We start from the raw sequence: 23,976 nt of genomic DNA on the forward strand, positions 1-23,976 counted from the left end.
AACTGCAGCCTCGACCTCCTAGGCTCAAGTGATCCTCTCATCTCAGCCTCCATAGTAACTGGGACTATAGGCGTGTGTCACCACATCTAGCTAATTTTTGTATTTTTTGTAGAGACAGGGTTATACCAAGTTGCCCAGGCTGTTCTCAAACTCCTGAGCTGAGCTCAAGCCACCTCAGCCTCCCAAAGTGCTAGGATTACAGGCATGAGCCACAGAGTCCAGCCAGTGTTTTTAAATTTTTTGATGAGTATTTTTGTACATTTATCTTTGAATGCTTTTGAGATGATCTCCTTAGGACAAATTCCAAAGAGTGGGATTAATGGACAAAGAGCATGCAAAGTTTAGAATTTGATACAATACATATATTGCTGAAATACCCTCTAGAAAGAATATACCAAATTTTTTTTTTCTTAGAGATGGGGTCTCCCTGTGGTGCCCAGGCTGGTCTCAAACTCCTAGGCTCAAGTCATTGTCCTGCCTTGGACTCCCAAAGTGCTGGGATTACAAGCACGAGCCAACCATGCCTAGCTTTTTTTTTTTTTTTTTTGAGACAAGGTCTCACTCAGACACCCTGGATGGAGTGTAGTGGCACAATCATATCTCACTGTAAGCCCAAACTCCTGGACTCCAAGCAATCCTCCCACCTCAGTCTCCAGAGTAGCCAGGGCTACAGGTGTGCACCACCATGCTTGGCTAATTCTTTTCTTTTTAGTAGAGACAAGATCTCACTATTTTGTCCAGACTCAATTTCTATTCCAATCAAAAGTACACAAGTGTGTTTACCACATATTTGGTAAAATTGTTTTAACAATTTCTATAATTTTGACAAATCAGTGAAACAATAAAATACTATCATAATTTTATTTGCAATTCTTTGATTATTAATAAAGTCAAAGATCTCCTTAGGCTTATCAGCCAGTTTGTATTTTATTTAGCCATTTTTCTGCTGAGACATTCTTTGGTTTTCTCACAGATTCTAGGAGTTCTTTGTAGATTAAGGAAAAGTCACTAGAAGAATTTTTACTTAATAGAAATAAAGCATCTAAAGAAAGTGTTCTTTTCACTATACCACAGGTCCCTCTGAAAGGACACAGACTCTCAGGCAACAGAGAGGCTCAGATAAGGAAAAGAAATCAGAGGTGCTGTGGAAGGTCCAGACAGATATCCTGATATGAGAAAGGTCTGGATTTGGGAGGATTCATAGATGTAGAATCATATTCAAGCTACAAAGGACCTTAGTGTTTCCTAAAATAAACTCATGGCTTTCTTGTTCCCATATCTTTGCCCATGTCACTCACACTCAGTGACTAAAGCTCAGCAAAAATTTTACATTTTCTGTCAGAAGGCTTTGCAGAGAAGGGCTGGACAAATTCTACCATTTCCTATCTTCTATAACATCCTGTTCACATCATATGACTATAATTATTTATGTAAGCTCTTTATGGACGAGGGCTTATATTCATTTTTAAAATCTTTACTGTTTAACACAGTATATGAAATTTAATAGAGGCTCAATATGAGTTTTTGAGTGAATGAAAATAAGCACACAAGTAATAATCCTATTCTTTCTTGGACTAATAAAATTATACCTGGGATACAGTTCTGCAAACTATACTTTGAGAGCAAATCAGAGTTTAAATGAATACCTAGTGATGGTAAACAGACCCAAAATCATGTCACCTGAGGACCAGCTGAAGGAACATGAACAATTAGCATGAGTAAAAAAGTGAAGACTCAGAGCCATTATCCATCCATCCAGCCAGTCAGCCAGCCAACAAATATTTATAGTTTATGTCAAAGCACTGTGCTGCGTGCTTGGATATACAACCATGATCAAAATATCATCCTTGACCTCACAGAGCTTCAGTCTAGTGACAGACACAGAATCTAGTGAGGGGCAGAGACTAAAGAGTCAACACTAAGATAACGTGGTAAGTGCTACACTGGAGAGACAGAGGGTGCTACGGGAGCTCTCATAGTGCTTGCAGAAGGCTTCCAAAGGAAGTAAACTTTAGGCTTCTAAGCTAAAGTGTAAAAGGAGTCAGTCAAAAAGAAAGGAAACTCTTTTTTGTTTGTTTCACAGAGAAAGAAAAGCATTATAAAGGCCCAGACAAAGCAGTTCTAAAAGCAGATCTTTTGGTATGGTTGCTGGGTGAAGTTTAAAGAAAAAGTAGTTTAGAAAAAAGGTTGCAAATAAAGGCAGTGTTCCGGCATTAGAGAGCCACATATACTGTATTACTGAGAAGAGGAAACATTCAAGGGTTTGGGGTGAAGTCATTCTGGCTGCAGTGTAAATAGGCTGGAGGGGGATAGGGCTGGAGGAAAAAAGACTAGTTAGAAAGCTGTTGTAATAATCTAGGTGTGAGATGACTGTGGCTTCAACTACGAAAGTGGCAGAGTGGCAATGAGAAGGCAGTCCTTAGAGCTTCTTTCTAAAAATCAGGGCGAAAAATAGGGTAACCCTGTTTCATGTGGCCAGAAAGTTAGAGAGATGACTAATAGAAATTATAAAAATAAGCAAATTTTGGCCCAATAAATATGTCTAAATATGAAATGAATTACCTGAGGAGGTGCTAAGTCCTCAACAACTTGATAAGACATTTCACAAAAAATTCAAACTGTTGAATTTTCAATGTTGGACATGGGTAGATTATTTTATGGTCTTTTCCAACTTTGAGATTCCACAGATCTACTGAATTTTATTTCAGTTTGCTAGTTGGAGCTGCTCCTTATGCTTGATGGTAAAAATGAAATAAGCAGGATTAACCTACATCAGAGGATATGCCTATGGAACTAATGTTCTCACAAGGAAAAATATACTATCAAATTTTAACATTTTTTAGTAACTGATATACTCTATGTTAAACTGAGTACCCACATTTCACAACTCTCCATCAAACAAAGAGTTTACAATATGCCTTAAGCTCTCACTGAACTACAACTGTTATTATCATTCACATTAGCGACAAAACCAAAAAGAGCAGTGGCTATCACTGCCTTCCATTTGCCTATACCATGCCAGAACTACGTCCAATATCTCCCGTGTTCATTATAACCCACAAAGTAGGTTTTATTCCCATTTTAAAGATGAGGAAATGGGCTTAGAAAGATTAAGTAATTTGCTTGAAGTCACCAAACTGGTAAGTGGGAAAAGGAGTTTGAACCAAGGCCTGTCTGACTCCTATGTCCATGCTTTTTCTACTACACACTAGTACCTTAAAAAGCTTGAGGAAAGTTTTAAAGTATAATAAAAAATAACTATCATTTATCAAGTGCCAGGCACCTTTACCTGCATTATTTCATTTCATTCATTTCTTCAGCTCACATTCATAGAATGCTTCACTTCAAAGAATGTCAGAAGATTTGACTTAGAGTAAAGTCTGAGTATAGCCGCTGAACAGAATGAAAATCATAATAATCCTCCAAAGTTGAAAAGTATTTGAGAGTTTTTAAGATGTTTTCACATCCATTAGCTCATGTAATCTTCTTTACAACCCTGTGAAGTAGGCAGAATGGGATTATTATCCCCATTTTACAAATAAGAAAACTAAGGATCAGAGTCACAAAGTTACTAAGTGGCAGAACTGGCTCTCAAAAAGGCTAGGAGTTTTGACTCCTAGTCTAGTGTTGTACTACTTCATGTTATCTTCTGGTGTCAGTGGGCAATGGAAAGCAATACATTGCAGGAAAGAAAGGCAAGAGGAGGCAAATAGACAATGATAATAATAGAGCTAAATATATATCAAGTTGTAACAAAATACATCAAAATACTTGAACAAAAATTGATAAAGATATCTGGATATCAATATCTATGTAACATGTAAAAGGATTTTAAAGAATTCTAGGATGTTAAGACTGATGTTTATGCAAGGAACTCTGATTGAGAAGTATTAGAACTAGTTTTATTACTCAAATCTTAGTTCTGAAGTATACCAACCAGGGAGCAAAACCAAATGTAATTATTGGTCTGACTTCTTATTTGATAATATTTTAATATTTCCATTTTTATTTGTGAATAAAGTCAGAAAATATTTACTTTTAGTTCAATTTATCTTACAAGTAATTTTTTTGGGGGAAAAATCCCACCAAACACTGATTTATGGATGGTGAAGGTTTTAGTTCTGGATTCAGTAAATTAAGATAGTACTTCCAGTTTGGTTCAGTTCCCATTCTTCCCTATACCCTGTGTGATTAACCACCTTCCGTTCCTTCTTGTTAGCTTGTTCTGTGGCCTACTGATTGGCAGGACTTGATGTGACAGCTGAGATGAAGTACATGGGATAATTAGGCAGACAAGAGCACAGGAATCACTGGTTTATGAGACAGAGAGACATGGAATTCTTTTCCTAGTTGGTTAAAACTGGTTATAATCTAATCCCTGGTTTACCAATTCCCCTTATTTAACAGAAATGCAAGAAAAGTATCTTACCTAGCTCCAGGATGTCAGCAGCTTCTAGTAAAGAAAAAAATGTTGGAGCATAAGTCATTAAGACAAACATATCAACACAATGGAAGGTGAAATTCGGGGCTAAAATAGGATATTGAGCATTTATCTAGTTCAGTTATCTTATCCTAAAAGACGATGAGATTCTTAGTAGTTATTGTGGAAGCACCACCCAATTTTGCCTTATTCCCAAGCCTAAACTTATAAAAACTATAGAAAACCAGAGAGGCTAAGCAGCTATGCCTAAAACTTTGAAGCTAATTTGGGATCACCTATATTCAGAATCTAGGTTTCCTATTTCCAGCTAAAGTATACTGCTTTTGATTGATACCTCTGTAAACTGCAATAATTTCTCTGATATAACCAGTGTGTTAGTTATTTGTAAACTGAAGCCTCTAACAACAAAAATTTTATGGGAGAAGATGTCAAGTAAAAGTTTTCCATGCCAAACGGAGTTTTTTTTCCCCTTACCTTGATATTGGGATGCAGACTCTGACTGGTGACCATATTTGTGTTTTCTAACATCATTCCAGTCTATCACTGCAGGGGGAGAGAAAAACAGTCACATGAAAGAAAATATAAGATTCAATACGTTTCCAATTTGGCAGTATGTATTAACGGTTTTTAATAAAGTAATCCACTTCTGAGATTCTATGCTAGGGAAGAATATTCCAAAATACAGGAAAAAGGTTTTACGTAAAAAGCTTTAGCATTATTTATAGTAACAAAAAAAGGAACACCTAAATGTTCAAAATAGAAGGCTGATTAAGATTTGATAATACAATCATTTGACAAAGTATTCTGAAGCTGTTAAATTTTTACAAAGGCTAAAGAACAAATGGGAAAATGTTTATGTTACAATGTTATTAGGTAAAATATGTTAACAAAAATTACATTCATGGAATGATCACAATTACATAAAACACTAAAAAGAAATAGCACCCTAGTTACGGGCTCAACTGTATCCTCCAAAACTTCATGCTGAAGTCCCCATTCTGCAGTACTGCAGAATGTAACTGGATTTGTGGTAACAGCCCTGGGCTGTCTGGAGCAGCTGCTGTCATCATGTCAGCTACAGCAGGGAGATCTGGTGGGAGCCTGGGAGCAGGCAGGAGTTTCACCATCCTTGGCACAGCTGCAGCTGCCCAAACCGAGGCTGCAGACCCAGACCTCCAGCTCCGTGGAGGAGGTAGGAGCCCTGTCCCAACAGGCACAGCTGTAGCCACTCATGCAGCTGCAGATCTAGACACCCCCGCATTTTTCTACCATCACAGGATCAGAAGTGCCTGCTCCCCCTGCCTGGCTTCTCCCTGCTGTTGGCACTTGCTCTGATCTTGGAGCAAAGTCAGGGCACAGCCTGGGTGCTATGAATGGCAGCAGGAGGCAGATAGGTTCCTGAGCAGAAGGGGGTGGATGGATCCCTGGTAAGGCCCACCCTTCAGGCCAGGGAGGGCCTGAAGGCTGGGGGCTGAACTGCCAGTCCTGCAGACTGGAGTGGGGACTTGTGGTGCCTTTTCCTGGCCTGCTCATGGTCACTCACAGACCAATCAGCACTTCCTCCCCTCTGAGGTTCATAAAAGCCCCAGGATCGGCCAGAGCAGAGCAAAGCAGAGGACAGAGAGATGACTGGACGACCTGCTTGCAGAAAGGAGCCATCCACTCTAGGGCCTCCTCTTTGCTGAGAGCTGCAGAAACGCCATGACAACCTGCCTGTGGAGAGAAGCCACCCACTCTAGGGTCACCTCTCTGCCGAGAGCTGGAGATGATGGGATGACCAACTGCAGAAAGGAGCCACCCTCTCTGCTGAGAAGTGAACACTTGTTGGGACAACCTACCCGCAGAGAGGAGCTACTCTTTCTGCTAGGAGCTGAATACTCGTTGGAACACCCTGGAACTGTGGGTCTTCTCTGAGCTGTTCTATTGCTCAATACAGCGCCTCTTCATCTTGCTCACCCTCTACTTATCTGTGTACCTCATTCTTCCTGGCTGCAGGACAAGAACTTGGCTAAAAGAGTTACTGTAACACCAACAGGGCTGAAACATGCCCCTTGCTTGCCATATTGTGGGCGAAGAGAAGGAAGGAAAAGCTGTGGCCCTTTGGGAGCCCAAACCTGGGAGCTTCCAGAGCCAGGGCTGTGATTCTCTTTTTAGGGTCCTGTGGTTCCTGGTGTCTCCAAGCTTTTGGGCACCACTGCATTCCCTGGTGCCAGCCAGGGAAACTGCTTGTGGTGAGCCTGGTCCAGCTGCAGCCTCACAGAGAGCTGGCACCCATGCTGGCACCTGGGGCTGCCCACCTCATGGCAGCAGCTGGTGTGTCTGACTGTGCAGTAGACGAACCCCAAGCTTGCTCACACACACCCATCACCACTCCTTTCCTGACTCCAGTCTCCCTTGGTGGCATGATATGCAGGCTGATAGCGTGAGCAGCCTGCCAGGCCAAGTGGATGGAACGAGCCCAGTGGGCCCAAGCAAAACTCAGGCAAAGGCGCCACTGGACACAGATTTCCAGCCAGAAAAGTGACATCCCTAGGATCCTGCAATATTTGGAGAAAGGGTCTTTAAAGAGGTAAAGTTAAAATGAGGTCACTAAGGTGGTCCCTAATTCAGCATGACTGGTGTCATTATAAGAAGAGAAAGTTTGGACACAGGTACAGAGAAAAGACCATGTAATGAACAGAGGGAGAAGCCTCAGAAGCTAAGGAGTGAGGCCTCAGAAGAAAGAAATCAACCTTGCCAACACCTTCATCTTAGACTTCTAGCCTTCAGAATTGAGAGGAAATAAGTTTCTGTTGTTTAAGCCACCTAGTCCATGATATTTGTTACAGCAGCCCTAGAAACTAATACAACCATGGGAAATTATCATTAGAAAAAACGTAGAATTAACACAGCAAATATAAACAGCTGATTATCTTTGGGTGGGTACTGGGTTTCCTGGAACCACCCCTACTTTCTATTTTATAACCTTACATATTTTCAAATTTTCTATAAAGAGGATACGTTACTCATATAACGGGAATATATTTTCCTTGGTTGAAAATTTAGATTCATCTACCGACCCTACTACTTTCTCACCATCAATCACCTATCATGTCTTCACTTAACTTTTTGCCCAGCTCAGACTCCATGGTCCCTCATTAATGTAATTCTCTAGTAAACATTCTTAATTCCTTCCCATCTCTTTTTTTTGTCAAACTTACCTACTAAAGGCTCAATCCTAAATCTGGTTAAAGCCACTTATCAACCAACCTACACTGTGCCTACCCCAGCAGCTCACCAGTGCTGAAGAAAAACAAATGCAAGCTTATTGATCTCATATTAAACTCACAGCTATCATTCTCAAATGCCACTTTACACTGCCCAGAAATCATACTACATTTCTCCACTATCTTTACTTTTCCATTTTCTTAAAAAAAAAAAAAAAAAAAAATCGTATCTTTCTCTCTCTCATCAAACTCCAAATATACTCTCTCCCTCAACTTCACTCTCTCAGGGGATGACTTTAATTCTGGATTCACTGAGAAAACAGAAATAAAGGTAAGATCCTTCTACTCATTTCATGACAGTAGAGACCTGACCTTGTTTAGTGGTGAATCCCCAGTGCATAGTATACTAACATGTGCTCATTCAACATTTGGTGAATAAATTACCTATTAATTCATGATTTTTTCTGACTTCTCTCCTGTTACTGTGGATGAAATACCTCGGTTTTTATCAAAAGCCATCCCTCTATTTTAGCTGGTCTCTCATCCTCTGAAAGACTTTGCAAATATCCCCTTCTTTTTTTTTTTTTTTTTTTTTTTTTTTGCTATTATCTTTAATTGACCAACAATAATTTTATATATTTATGGGGTACAAAGTGATGTTTCAATATATGTATACATGGTAGAATGATCAAACCACAGTATAGCAATTAGTATATTCATCACTTCAAATATTCATAACTTCTTTATGGTGAGAACATTTAAAATTATCTCTTTAGCTATTTTGAAAAATACATTATTATTAACTACAGTCAACATGCTCTGCAACAGAACACCAGAACTACTCCTCCTATCTAACCATAACTTTGTACTGCTGACCAATGTATCCCTTTTTCCACACCCACCCCTCCCCTCTCAGCCTCTGGTTATCACCATTCTACTCTCTACTTCTATAAGTTAGACTATTTTAGATTCTACATGTGAAATTATATAATATTTGTCTTTCTGTGCCTGACTTATGTTACTCAATATTATATCCTCTAGGTTCATCCATGTTGTCAAAAATGACAGAATTTCCTATTTTTTAAGGCAGAATAATATTCCATTGTGCATATATACCACATTTTTAAATGCATTCATACACTGATAAACACTTAAGTTATTTCCAGATCTTGGCCATTGTGAATACTGCTACAATGAATATGGGCATGCAGACAGAAGCTATCCCTTCAACATACTGATTTCATTTCCTTTGGGTATATGGCCAGTAGTGGGATTGATGAAACATATAGTAATTTTATTGTTAGTGTTTTGAGGAACCTCCATCCTGTTTTTCAAAATGGCTGTGCTAACTTGCAATATCCATAACAGTGTATAAGGGTTCTTTTTTCTTCAAATCCTTGCCAACATTTATCTTTCATTTTTTTTGATAATAGCTAGCCTAGCAGTTGTTGGCTATAGGATATCTCACTGTGGTTTTCATTTGTATCTCTCTGATGATTAGTGATGTTGGACATTTTTTCATTTATCTGTTGCTCACTTATATGTTTTCTTTTGAAAAAATGTCTTTTCAAGTCCTTTGCTTATTTTTACTAGGGTTGTTTTCTTGTTACTGAGTAGTTTGAGTTCCTAGTAAATTTCGGATATTAGTCCCTTCTCCAATGTATGATTTGCGAATATTTCTTCCCAACCTGTGGGTTGTTTCCTTTTCTGTGAGGTAGCTTTTCACTTTAATGCAATTCCATTTGTCTACTTTTGCTTTTATTGCTGATGCTTTTGAGTTCATATCAAATAAATCTCCATCCAGACCTGTAGCAGTCTTATAATTTCAGTTTCACAGTTTCAAGTCTTTAATCCATTTTGAGTTGATTCTTGTATAAGGGATGAGATAAAGATCCACTTTCATTCTTCTGTATGTGGATATCCAGTTTTCCCAATACCATTTTTTGAACAGATTGTGCTTTCCCCAACGTGTGTTCTTGTCAAAAAGCAATTGACTGCAGATGTGTGGGTTTATTTCTAGGCTCTCTGTCCTATTTCATTGGTAGACTATTTTTGTGCCAGAACCATGCTTTTTTGATTACTATAGTTTTGTAATATATTTTGCAATACAGTAGTGTGATGTTTCCAGCTTTGCTCTTTTTGGTCAAGATTGTTTGGCTATTTGGAATATTTTGTGGTTCCACAGGAATTTTAGCTACTTCTGTGAATAATGACATTAGAATTTTGATGGCAGTTGCATTAAATCAGTAGATTTCTTTGGGTAGTATAAATATTTTCACAATATTAATTCTTCCCATCCATAAACACTGGCTCTCTTTCCACTTATTTGTGGTATCTTTAATTTCTTTCATCAGTGTCTTACAGTTTTCAGTATACAGATCTTTCACTTCCTTGGTTAAAGTTACTTCTAAGTATTTTACTTAGAAGTAAATGGTATTGTAAATGGAATTGCTATTGTAAACGGGATTTTCTTTATTCCTCTTTCAGAAAGTTCCCTGTTAGTATATAGAAATGCTACTAACTTTTTAAAGTTGATTTTGTATCCTGCAACTTTATGGGATTTGTTTAATTCAAATGATGTTTTGGTATAGTCTTTAAGATTTTCATTATGTAAGATCATGTTGTCAGCAAACAGAGACAATTTCATTTCACTCTTTCCTATTTGGATGGCTTTTATCTCTTTTTCTTGCCTAATTGCTCAGGCTAGGACTTCTGGTATTGTGTTGAACACAAGTTGTAAGAGTGGGCATCCCTTGTCTTGTTCTAGATCTTATAGGAAAAGCCTATAATGAGTACAATGTTAGCTATGAGTACACTGAGTACAATGTTAGCTATGAGCTTTTCATATATGGCCTTTATTGTGTTAAAGAACACTCCTTCTACACCTAATATATTGAGAGTTTTCATCATGAGAGGATGTTGAATTTTGTCAAATGCATTTTCTCCATCTATTGAGATGATCATGTGATTTTTGCCCTTCATTCTGTTATATGGTAAGTCACATTTATTCATTTGGATATGTTGAACCAGCCTTGCATCCCAAGGGCAAATCCCACTTGATCATGGTGAATGATCCTTTTAATATACTGTTGAATATGGTTTCTTAGTATTTTGTTGAAGATTTTTTCATCCATGTTCATCAGTGAGACTGGTCTGAAGTCTTCTTTTTCTTCTTACCATTCAGACGAAGGGAGATATAGTTTTCTTTTTTTGTCATATCTTTGTCTGGCTTTGGTATCAAAAGGTACTGCTGGCCTCATAAAATGAATTTTAAAGAATTTCTTCCTCTTCAACTCTTTAGAGAAGTTTGAGAAGGACTGGTATGGGTTCTTCTTTAAGTGTCTGGTACAATTCAGCTGTGATGCCATTAGGCTTTATTTTGATAGGAGACTTTTAATTACTGATTGAATCTCATTAATCATAGTTGGTCTATTCAGATTTCCAACTGCTTTGTGATTCAGTTTTGGTAAACTTTATGTTTCTAGCAAAGTATTCATTTCTTCTGGTTGTCCAATTTGTTGACTTAAAATTGTTCATAGTAGTCTTTCATAATCCTTAGTATTTCTATGTTATCAATTGTAATATCTCCTATTTCAGGGGGTTTTATACTTTCATATGTTTTCACGTTACTGATTAACGTTCTCTTCCTTCAGCTTGAGGAATTCCCTTTAGCATTTCTTGTAAGGCTGTGGGGATAAATTACCTGTTATTTTTTGACAAAGTCTTGATCGTCCCTTTGTTTTTGGAAGACAGGATTAATGGGTATGGTATGCATTGTTGGCAGTGCTTTTTTTTTTTTTTTTTTTCCTTTCAAGGTTTTGAATATATCATCCTACTCTCTTCTGGTCTGCAAGGTTTCTGCTGAGAAATCCACTGATAGCCTTAGGGTGGTTCCCTTATATGTGACAATTCACTTTTCCTTTGCTGCTTTCAACTCTCTCTATCTTAAATTTGTAACTTGATTATAACATGCCTTGGTGTGGATCTTTTGGGGTTCATCTTATTTGGTGTTCTTTGAGCTTCCTGAATCTGGCTTTCTATTTCCTTCTTCAGGCTTGAGAAGTTTGTTTTTTGACATGATTTGACTATATTTTATTTCTTTTCTTTCTGACACATCAATAATACATATGTTGTCTGACTTCATAGTGTCCCACAGTCTTGTAAACTATCTTTATCCTTTTCATTCTTTTTTCTTTTTGCTCAGATTGGATGATTTTCAGTGACCTGTCTTTGATTTCATCAATTCTTTCTTCTGCTTCATCTAATCTGCTGTTGAATACCTCTATTGAATTTTTTATACTGAATGTTCAGTTACAGTATTTTTCACATCTTTGATGTCTATTTGGTACTATCTTATACTTTCTATCTCTTTGTCAAAGTTATTAGTTTGTTCTTTCATTGCTCTTTGACTTCAGTGAACATATTTATAACCATTATCTTAAATTCTCTGTCAGGTAAATTACATATCTCTATTTCACTTGTGTTGTCTTCTGGAGATGTGTCTTGGTTTTTATTGGTTTTTTTGAAACAGATTCTCTTTTCTTTGATTTTTGTGTTAGCTTCTATGCATTAAATAAGAATATAACCTCTCCCAGACTTGTCAGACCAGCTTCATGTAAGAGAAGGCTCTCGATAATCCATCCAGCCAAAAATTGTAAGATGTTCTCCAATCTCTGTATTTATTCAGACTGCTGTCTCTTTGTTGATGGTCCCTTGAGCTTAGGATGTGCCACATTCTGTCAATACCCCCACAATACCACAGAGTAGGAGCCAAAATCTCTAGATGTAGCTGAGGATATTGAGGTGCTGAATGTGTTTTCTATTTCCTTCTATCTTTACAGCTGAGCCTGAGCATTTATGTCCCACTCTCTCTGCACTAAGATAAGGAGATCTGTGGCAAAAACCTGTACTCACGTTCAAGCTGCACCCACTGATCCTGAGGAGAAGCTTGTAGAGAAGTGGGCCTGCTATATATCTACCTCTTTGTTTGCTGTGGTCTAAGGCTATTCAGGAATGCAAAGCTCCACTGACTCCCAAAGCTTGTCCCTTGGATGGAAGCTATAGATGTTGTGTCACTTGAGGCCTGACCAAACTCCTTCCAGGAAGAATCAGTAGGCTTGGATTTATCATTGAGATTAGCTAGAGGACTACTGCTTGTTTTCCCCTCAGCTGCCAAATGCAAGTTCATTAGAAACCAGGCTGTCAAGTAGCCACTGCAAGTGTGTGCTATAAGCCCGTTATGGAGAACACACGAGAGCTACATGTTCCTACTTCCTTTCTGTACTGCTCATAGGAGGTATAGCCTCTGAAGGTATTTGTACACCTATTTAAAACCACCCCCTTGTTTCTGTGATCTAGAAAAACTCATATATGCCTAGTCCCCTTGGCTCCCAGAGCTAAGATGTTTAGGATGTAGTCCTTTGGGAGATAGCTGTAACAGTTGGGGCACTCGTTGTGTGGATATATGCCTATCAGGGTGGTGTCAGGTTAATTATTTGTCTACCCCTTGAATTCCTCAATGCAAGTTAATTAGAAGCCAAGTTGGCAAGTAGTCACCTGAAGAGTGTGTCATAAAGCCCTCTGGGGAAAAACAGGGGGCTATATTTTAAGCCCCTTCTCTGCACTGCTCCTAGGGAATAAAGTCCATGGATGTGCTTCTGCTCTTCTTGGTTGTTTGTCTTCTAACTAACTTATACTGGGGGAAGTTTAGGGGCAGTCAAATACTAACCCGCCACCAGCCTTGGAAGAGTTTGTCAACACATTGAGTACTTCAACTTTCACAGCTTTCACAACTGTGTAAATCTGCTGCTTTTTTACTGCAAAGGTCTAGGGATCTGCATAAGCCAATCCCCTCTTCTCCCAGAGCTGAGAGGTTTAGGATGTAGGCCCTCAGTGGAAGCTGTGAGCCAAGTCCTACAATAAATCTCTCTCTTTACCTACCTACCCAGCTCCCATTGTTTCTGTTTTGGGGGAGAACCCTGACTAATACTAGGTCAGAGTGAGCATTTAAAACATAAAATGCACCATTGCACTCCAGCCTGGGCAACAAGAGTGACACTCTGTCTCACAAAAAAAATTAAATATACAATATATATTCCATGTTTTTAGTGCTATATGGGTTAAGTAAAGATGAGCTACCAGTATACACAAAATTGGTTCAAGGAAGCTACAACAAATTGAAACCAGGCTGAAAGATCATCAGCAAAACAATATTCAAAAGCAACTAATGTAATTTAGAAAAATTAGTCTAGCCTGGGCAACAGAGCAAGACCCTGTCTCAAACAAAACAAAACAAAGAAAGAAAAGAAAAGAAAAAAATCCATACTCAATTATGCAGCAAAATGAACAAAATAACAAACAGTTAAGGGCAGAAAGGCATCAAATAGTTCAAAAAGTTTGCTGGCCCACACCTGTTATCCCAGCACTTTGGGAGGTCAAGGCAGGAGGAGTCATTAAGCCCAGGAGTTTGAGACCAGTCTGAGCAACATAGTGAGACTGGTCTCTACAGAAAAACTTAAAAATTGTAGCTGGGCATGGTAGCATGTATCTGTGGTCCCAGCTACTCAAGAGGCTGTGGTGAGAGGATTGCTTAGTCCCAGGAGGTCCAGATGGCAGCGAGCAATGATTACGCCACTGCACTCCAGCCTGGGAAACAGAGCAAGACTCTGTCTCAAAAAACAAACAAACAACAACAACAACAACAAAAAACAACCAAACAATGAAAAGGGAACTTCTAGGAAGAAATAAGACTCTTAGTACAAACTGCTGGAACATGGAAAGCAGCACTCAAGAAAAAGAAACAACTGCATTACAAAATGTGTAATTTTTAAGTATTGCCGTAAACTACTCTGTGAATCAGGTAATTGTCCCTAAACCAGGCAACTGTCCCAAAATAAAGAGAATACAGCATCTGACAGAATTTTACACATTATAAAAAAAGAGCTAGTCACCTATCATTTTTTCAAAGTGTTCTAAGAATAATGACTATGTTTCATAGTATATTATAATACATAGGTACTATTTAATAATCAGTTTTATTCCTTTGCTCCAAGCATTATGTTTCTTCTCTGGCAGTCCCTATCCCAGTTAACATAACAAATCAGAAACTTATAATCCCTCCAAATCCAATTGGTTATCCAATTCTGTCAGTTGTACCTCTAAAATAACCATCTCTTTTCTTTTATCTCCCCTGCACCTTGTCAGAGTTTAGGATTTCATTATCTCTCACCTTGACCAATAAAAACAGTTATTTAATTCCTATGTTTGTTCTCACTGCTTTCCAGTCATAGATCAGCATTATTTTTCTAAAATACAAAACAGATGAAACATGTCACTACCCCATTTAAAAGTCTTCCAGGATCAATCCCTAAATTGTATCCAAACATATCTCTTTCCAAGCTCATATGACCATAAACTGCATCCAAACTCATACTCTTTCATACCTCTGGACCTTCCTCACAGTCCAGGACAAATATTATTTTGTAACAGCTTTCTGGTGACAGCTCTACATTTGCCACCTCCTACATTTATGCCTGTGAGAGTGTAAGAGCTAAATAATCTTAAGCCAGTCAGTATTCCTAGAGCTTGGCACACAGCAAGCAGTCAAAAAACAAAAAAAGTTGTCTTTTTACTAAATGCAGAAAGTTATGCAATGAGAGAAAAATTATCCATATTAAACAGTATTTCAATGCATACTCTCATCAAGACAACTGTGAGACATAGAAAATGATACTTAGAAGCCACTATGGTAAGATAGCAATTATTCATATTAATAAATAACTGAAAACAGATAATCTAAAACTGCAGGTAATATGTCATTTATATTTCGTTTTAGAACGTATTTTTTTTCTACTACAGATTTATCATTTCAGTCATGCTTTACCTAAGCTAATATTAAAAATGAACTACCATTTTTAATGGGTACAGTTTCAGTTCTGTAAGATGAAAAAGTTCTAGAGACTGATGATGGTGATGGGTACACAACAATGTGAATGTCTTTAGTGTAACTGAACTGAACACTAAAATATTATTAAAATGGCAAATTCTGTTATGTATATTTTTTTAAATTTAATTAAAAAAAATAAACTTGCACTCCTGGGATGTCAGGATCAGGGGAGACTCGGAGGTTGCTGAACTGATTCCATTCAGATTCAACTAATACTTACCATTACTATATATACCAGGCCCAGTGCCAGGCATTTTCATATATTTCATCTCAGGTATTATTAATATCTTTTTACAGATGAAAAATCTAGGGCTCAATAAGTTAAACTATGCCATACAGGGAAAGAACTGATCAGGAAACAGCAATGAAAGATAAGTAATAGTCCACAAAGGGAGTAAATCTGACAATTAAAAAACTGAATTGAAATAATGCTCTAAATCCTGCTTATGTTTAGATTCATTCATTCAACAAACATTTACTACCATTATTTGTCAGTCATTATTCTAGGCACTGGAAATATATCACTACACAAACCAGATAAAAACCTCTGTTCTAGCTTACATGCTACTGGAATGCTCACCAGAGATTTCACAAAATGCAGTCTTTTGACTGGAGGCATTCAACAAAGCATTCACTACAGGGAAACAAATGTCAGAAAAAGACTTTCTGGCAATGAGAATTGTCCTGTGGAGGACTGGTTTGCACTGAAATGTGCAAGCAGAAAGGCTAAATGACATTTATCACCAAAGATGCTGAAACTTTTCCAAGCTGAGAGAAAAATTCACAAGTTGTAAAGGGAGATAACTAGATAAATTTCTAAGATCCTATCCAATCTTGGAATTCTCTTTCACTAAGCATCAAACAATATTATGGGAGTTGAGAGATTATAGTAGCAATTATCTATATCTTATGTATATTTGTGTTTGATCACATGTATGTCTTAATTATGAACTATTTGTCAGTAAAGATTATGTCTTATTCTCCTTACTATCTCACATATTTAGGTCAATAAAGTGAATCAATAAATGCAATATTATAGTTTAAAGAGCACTGGAAAGCTTCCTATTAAATCTTGTTCAATTTGACATTTAAATTCCATTTAGAAATATGCCCTACTATTCTTTAACTATGTATTCCAACTTACTATTTTCAAAATAACACTCTTAAAATCTTTGGTATTTCTGTACTGAAACTGCATTCATTAAAAGGATTAAAAAACAACAAGGCACCCTCTCTTAGTCTAGAAGAGAGAGAGTTACACAAGTGTGATAAAGTGTTATGGCCTCCCTAGTAGTTGTAACTACAGGCTCACACCACCATGACTGGCTACTTTTCCATATTCTTTGTAGAGATGGAGTTTCGTCATATTGCCCAGGCTGGTCTCCAATTCCTGGGCTCAAGCAATTGGTCCACCTTGGCCTCCCAAAGTACTGGGATTACAGGTGTGAGCCACCGTGCCCCTCCTTCTTTTTACCTTTCTAAATATGGCCACTAGAAAAATTTATATAAGTGGTCTGCATTGTATTTCTGTTGGACACAGTGAACAAATTCATTAAAGAATAGTTTCCTTTCTTTCCTTTCTTAATGATTATTTCTCCTGTAGCCAAACTGTTACAAAAATATTTTTAAGTATTTAAAAAGCAAAACTTCAAAACTCCTCTCCCAATGTGGAAAATTCATACCAATGACAAAAATGACATCATGGCTATATAGAAAAGGATAACGAGCAGTCTAATTAGTAATCAGGAATTCCTTAAAGTCAGTCCCTTGCTAGGTCTCTTAACCCCTCTTACCTCCAGGATAAGGTAAAGATACTTACCACTAGGCTGCATAGTCAATGGATTAAAAACTGGGCTAGGAGTTAAGAAGTTTGGGATTTATCCCCGGATCCACCAATACCTTGCTCTGACTTCTGACAAGTCAGTTTCTCTGGATGCTAATTTCTCCATCTGTAAAAAAGGTGGGTGGGGAGGAGGGAGAGGAACATTTATTACCTATAAAGTACTGAGATCTCTAATTATTAACAAATTGTGCTACATTATAAGAAAAGTAGGAAATTTAGATACAGATTTTTTTGCCATTAGAGTATCTTGGAGTTGCAAGGTACCTTACAGAAAGTACCACAGGTCGAATTTAACTAAGCCTCTGTATTCACAGAAATAAACAATACAGATATTTGCTACATTTGGTCCCATGTAAATACTAAATTTAGTTTCCACCTAACCAGGTTGAACCAGAATATCAAAAGACACTAAAAACCCATTAACATGGTATTACAGACTGAACTATGTCTCCCCTAAATTCGTACGCTGAAGTCCTAACTGCCAATGTGACTACATTTGGAGACAGGGCATTTAAGAAGGTAATTAAGGTTAAATAAAGTCACAGAGGTGAGGCCCTAATCCGATAATATTGGTTTCCTTAAAACAAAAGGATGAGACATGAGAGAGATCTCTTTCTCCCACACAGAAAAAAAATGCCACATGAAGACTCAGCGAGAAGGTGCCATCTGCAAGCTGAGGAGAGTGGCCTCATTTCTAGCCTCTCCTGCCAGCATCTTGACGTTGAACTTCCAGCCCCCAGAACTTTGAGGATATAGATTTCTATTGTTTAAGCCACTCAGTCTGTGGTATTCTGTTATGGCACCCCAAGCACATGGTCACAGGACAAATGAGACTGCAGCAATTCTTTGAGAGTACCTCAGTTCCCCTAAGGAACTTTCACTCTTTTCTTTATTACAGTCGGAGTGGTAGGACAGTAGAACAAAAACAAAGTAAAAACAAAGCTAAAAATGTTGAATTTGGCATTAAAATTTTACCCTGATTTGAATCTCAACTCTATTTTGCCTTAATGTTTATTTTTTCCTTTAAGACTTTAGGCAAGTAACATGGCTGGGCACAGTGGCTCATGTCTGTAGTTCCAGCACTTTGAAAGCCTAAAGCTGGTAGCTCCTTGTGGTCAGGAGTTCAAGACAAGCCTGACCAACATGGCAAAACTCCTTCTATACTAAAAATACAAAAATTAGAAAGCATGGTGGCACATGCCTGTAATCCTGGCTACTAGGGCGGCTGAGGCATGAGAATCACTTGAACCCAAGAGGTGGCGGTTGTAGAGATCACACCACTGCATTCTAGCCTGGATGACAGAGTGAGAATCTGCCAAAAAAACAAAAAAAAAAGACTTCAGGCAAGTAACTAACTGAATCTCAGTTTTCTTATTAGTAAAATGGGAATAATAATCCCAATGCTACTTGCTTCAATGGGCTGCTGTAAAGAACAAATGAAAAAATTACTTTAAAAGTGCTTAATGGCCAGGTGTGTGGTGGCTCACACATGTAATCCCAGCATTTTAGGAGGCTGAGGTGAGGGGATTGCCTGAACTCAAGAGTTTGAGACCAGCCTGGGCAATACAGTGAGACCCCATCTCTACAAAAAAATTTAAAAAATTTAGCTGGAACTGGTGGTGTGTGCCTGTGATCCCAGCAACTCAGGAGACTGAAGTAAGAGAACTCAGTTGAGCCCAGGAGGCTGCAGTAAGCTGTGATCTCACCACTACACTCCAGCATGGGCAATAGAGAGGGACCCTGTCTCAAAAAAATAAAATAACATAAAAATAAAAAGGATTATTAAAGACAAAATTGCTGTTTAATACCTTTCTCACAAGGAAAAGTCAGATCATGAGTAATACAAAAGTACTTTGTGAGTAATAAAAAGTATTTTGTAAGTAATACTTACAAAAAGGACATCACTCCTTTACTGCTTAACCCTCAAGGATTCTATGTTCACAATTTGAGTAACCACTCTGTGGAGTATCTTCTAGCATTACTTCTACTTTGCTACTTCTTCCTTTGGTTTTCTCTTATTGTTGGCTGAGACCTTTAAAATTTATGGTAAGGATGGGCACAGTGGCTCACAGTTGTAATTCCAGCACTTTGGGAGGCTGAGGCAGGAGAATTGTTTGAGTCTAGGAGTTTGAGATTCTGCATCATGGTAAAACAAAATCTCTACAAAAATATAAAAATTAGCCAGGCATGGTGGTGTGCACCTATAGTTCCAGCTACTTGGGAGGTTAAGGCAGGAGGATCGCCTGAGCTTGGGAGGTCAACGCTGCAGGGCGCTATGATCATACCACTGCACTCCAGCCTAAGCAACAGAGAGAAACATTGTCTCAAAATGAATAAATAAAAATAAACAAAATAATATTTATGGTAGTATAATCTTCTTGGAGGATGTGAAAGTGCCTGTATTTATTACAAAATATGGTAATGACACAAAGGGGCTAGAATAAGAACAGTAACGTGAATCTTCAAAATGCATCTTCAGAGCCCTGAAACATTAAGAGATTAGTGTTAGGAACACCCTAGAAAATATATCCTCTTCAATTTCTGAGAAAAGAGCACAAGAGTATAGACTACTAAAATCCCAAGCCGTGCCTCCTGAGTAGCCGGGATTACAGGCATGTTCCACCACACTTGGCTAAATTTTGTATTTTTAGTAGAGATGGGTTTTCGCCATGTTGGCCAGGCTGGTCTCAAACTCCTGACCTCAAGGATCCGCCAGTCTCAGCCTCTCAAAACTTAATGCAATGATAGAAATGTTCTATATTCCTGTTGTCCAATGGGTAGCCACTAGCCACATGTGGCTATTCAGGACTCGAAATGTAGCTAGTGCAACTGAGTGCATTTTTAATTGCATTTAGTTTTTATTAAATTTAAATTTAATTAGACATAAATGGTAGTGGCTACTCACTGAATAGTGCAGATCTACAGAATGTAATATAATGATTCGTATTTCTGGAAATCTTGGAAAGAACTATAATACGTAGTAAAAAAAAAAAATCTATAAGGCTATGGCAGTATCCTTTCAAAATGTAATAAAACAATCACAACAGGCCACCCCTTAAAGTAAGGAAAAGTAGAAAAATTCTTTATATATTAAGATATTATTAAAAACTTAGTTACAAATTATCACTTATATATTAACAGTAAAATTATTAATATATAACTATCATTTTAAGTGTTTACTACATGCCAGATATTGTGTTAAGTATTTCAAAGAACAAGAAAGGAGGAATATTTCCCCCAGAAATGGAAACTGAAAAACAGAAAAAAAGATGCATCGAATGTACTTCTGAAAACTCAGTAAGAACTCTCAGTGTTAGATAAATCATATACCATGCCAATATGCACAGAAATCAAAATGGAAAAGCTGTGAGCAGAACATCTGCTCACTGTGGTCATGAAGGTCAAACTACAGGGAGGCAGGAGACAGGGGACTGGTCTGGGATGTGCCACTCATCAGCCATTCTCTCTTATTAGCAAGGTGTTTGTTGTTGTTTTGTTCTGAGATGGAGTTTCACTCTTGTTGCTCAGGGTGAAGTGCAGTGGCATGATATCGGCTCACTGCAACCTCTGCCTCCTGGGTTCAAGCAATTCTCCTGCCTCAGCCTCCTGAGTAGCTGGGATTACAGGCACCTGCCATCAAGCCTGGCTAATTTTTTGTATTTTTATTAGAAACAGGGTTTCATCATGTTGGCCAGGCTGGTTTCGAACTCCTGACCTCAGGTGATCCACTTGCCTTGGCCTACCAAAGTGCTGGGATTCCAAGGCACAAGCCACCGCGCCCAGCCAAGTATTCCTAGCACATCTCAGTGGATTCTCTGCCTCCAGCTCTCCTTCATTTACTTCTACTTTATTAGGAGATAAACATGGTGAGATATAATATTCCTCTGGAATGATCCACCAGAAGAAGGGAGAGGAAGCTAACTGGCCAATCTCTTTCTCAAAGAAAGTAATAAATCCTGTCTCCTCCATGTAGCAGAGGTGAACAAATAAGAGGGAACATACTTCTTTGGTGGTTTCCCCCATCCACTTGCTTTGTAGTAACCATACATCTTTGTGTATGCACATAGAAGAATCTATGTGAACACAAGTATTGCCTTTAACAAGCAATAAGTGGCTAACAAAAATGCAGAGGCCATGACTTCCTTTGTCCTACAGGCAGTCCTACTATTCCTTAACTATGTATAATGTCTACCATTTCCACAGGCTTGCAGAGGTGTAAGGCACAGCATAAGAGAAGCGAACGCTTTTTGGAATGCTGGCTCATGCTTCTTGAATAATGAAGAAGGTCAGTGGTTTCTATAGTGCCACATCATACTTCCTGGCAGACCATATATGGATCTGATGTCATTAAATAAGTGGTGCGTCAGCATCAACATTGTTCTACTCAGCATTTGGAATAGGGACGATGACAGTCCTGGATGCTCCATTCTTGCCAGTCTGAACACATCAGAGGTAAGTTTTATGTTTAATTCTAGGTCCTGCATTTTAAATGAGATACAGATGCACAATCTCATTTAAAGAAAAGCAACAAGGAGAGTGAGAGTTTAAGAAACTAGGGAAGTTTAACTAGAAGAAAAGACTTGGGACATATAAGAGCTGTTTGCAAATATCTAGAGGGATCTCATGCAGGAGAGAGATGAGATTTGCTCTACTCATTCATTATTACCCCAAGGGAGAGAATTAGAACTAGTGAGTGGAAGCTATAGGTAGATAGGCTTCAGCACATTATTAGGAAGAACTTCCTGCCAGTTGGAGCTCTGTTCCCTAAAGTAGGATAAGCTCTCTGGGAAGGAAAGGCATGAATTTGCCACCACTGAGAAAGGGAAAACAGAGGTAAAATAACCTATTGGTGAAGATATTAAGTCATTAGGAGGAAGAGGGAGGCTGGACTGGGTAACCTTTAAAGTTCCTTCCAAATCTGAGACTCCAAATATAAGTCCTGGTTTCATTATTATAAACAACACTGTACAACTTTAGGTTTTGCAGCATGGACAATGTGTGTGCACATGTATGTACTTGTGTATACAAATATATACAATACTAACTTTCTCTCTGAAGCCTTACAGAAGTGTGATATGGGGGCAGACGACATAACAGTATCATCACCACGATCATCTTTTTTCTCTACTGCGTCTTCATCTACCATTTACTGGCACTGTGGTAGGCACTTTACATACCTTACATACCTCAGGTATTTCAGTTAGTTAGTTTTTAAGAGACAGGGTCTCACGCTGTTGCACAGGCTGAAGTATAGTGGCATAAGCATAGCTCACTGCAGCCTCAAACTCCTGGGCTCATGCAATCCTCCTACCTCAGCCTCATGAGTGGCTAGGATTACCAGCGTACATCAATGCGCCTGGCTAATATTTTTAGTTTTTGTAGAGATGAGGTCTCACCATGTTATCCAGGCTGGTCTTGAACTCTTGGCCTTAAACAGTCCTCCTGCCTTGGCCTCCCAAGTACTGGAATTACAGGTGTGAGTTATTGTGCCCATCCCCACTTTAAGTTCTATCATATTGCAGGTTTATGGGCAAGACCTAGGTCAATTATTTTCGCTGTAGCTACTACAACATAACTTGGCTGAAATATCTTCCTTCTTTGAAATAATGAATAATGTGTGCCTGCTTTATTTTACACTGTAAATATAGTACTGAAAAGTTAAGTGTAAATGGATTTTTACTAAAATAAAGTATATTTGAACATACCAAAATGGCTAGTTAAAAGCAATCTTCATAAAAATAAGTTCAATGTTCACTGCAAAGTAATCTGCTCCACAAATTTAGATTTCGTATATTGGATTTTCCCCTATATCATTTTGTCCTTGATTCAAATCAACCATGTCAAGGTCACATTGCAGTCTTTTCCTTTGTTCTTGGTAACCACTCTGCTGGTGTAAACATAGAACTGCAGATTTGGAAGAAATGTTGAAAGTCATTTAGTTTAATGTCTCCTCCTCCCTCCATCTCCAAGCCTACCATCTCTAGCTGATGTTTTCATTTGGTATACTTCTATTGGCAAAATTTTCATAGTGCAGATGTATTACTTTAACATACATATAAGATATATTACCATAGCAGTCATACAGGGTTGGACAGGAACCAGTCCCCTTAGGAAGACAGAATGGGAGAGAATGACGTGTGTTATGACTTGACATCTCCACTAATTATAACATACTTAAGGTACTAGGATGTGTATATATTTTGTGGGGAGGTTGAATAACCCTTACCTCCTTGAAAGTCACTGCTACTGTTAAGAACAAATAGTTCCTCTTCTTCAAACGGTTTCAGTTTCTAGCTCTTTGTTCTATTCTAAAAAGTAACTGTACCCATTCATCTATCAGCCCTCCCTACCTCTGTTGTGCCCAAACACATCCAAGCATTTCCCATCACCTATTAATCCTCCTTCCCATCAAAAGCCTACCCTTGCCCCCTTGATGATGTCAACAGCAACCAATCAGAATTGGCCTAGATTGTGCAGTCCGACCACAGCCCACAATGGGAGGACACAAGAACAAAGTCTGCATTAGGGGATAAAAACTGCT

At 38.3% G+C, this 23,976-nt stretch overlaps 1 protein-coding gene across 19 annotated transcripts in view; it reads right to left on the bottom strand.

Annotated features, from left to right (window-relative positions):
• The window catches only part of SCMH1 (Scm polycomb group protein homolog 1), a 235,999-nt gene that overhangs the window by 167,202 nt on the left and 44,821 nt on the right, over positions 1-23,976 (bottom strand). For 7 of the 19 annotated variants that reach the window (XR_002478986.2, XM_021673376.2, XM_021673368.2 and 4 more), the window contains 3 exons: positions 17,412-17,541; positions 4,916-4,984; positions 4,430-4,453 (listed from right to left, as the gene is read on the bottom strand). Coding sequence is in view for 10 of the 19 variants with exons in the window: in XM_021673376.2 (XP_021529051.1) it covers positions 4,430-4,453; positions 4,916-4,984; positions 17,412-17,424 (106 nt within the window). In the remaining 9 variants the exon portion in view is untranslated. Of the gene's footprint in view, positions 1-3,289; positions 3,497-4,429; positions 4,454-4,915; positions 4,985-14,875; positions 15,079-17,411; positions 17,542-19,326; positions 19,346-23,140; positions 23,322-23,976 lie in introns of those variants that run through there. The other 12 variants (XM_021673371.2, XM_021673372.2, XM_021673369.2 and 9 more) reach the window with 7 other exon arrangements.

The sequence above is a fragment of the Aotus nancymaae genome, unplaced genomic scaffold (assembly GCF_030222135.1).
Source record: "Aotus nancymaae isolate 86718 unplaced genomic scaffold, 86718_ANA_hifiasm-v0.15.2.pri h1tg000007l, whole genome shotgun sequence".
Taxonomy (NCBI): Eukaryota; Metazoa; Chordata; class Mammalia; order Primates; family Aotidae; genus Aotus; species Aotus nancymaae.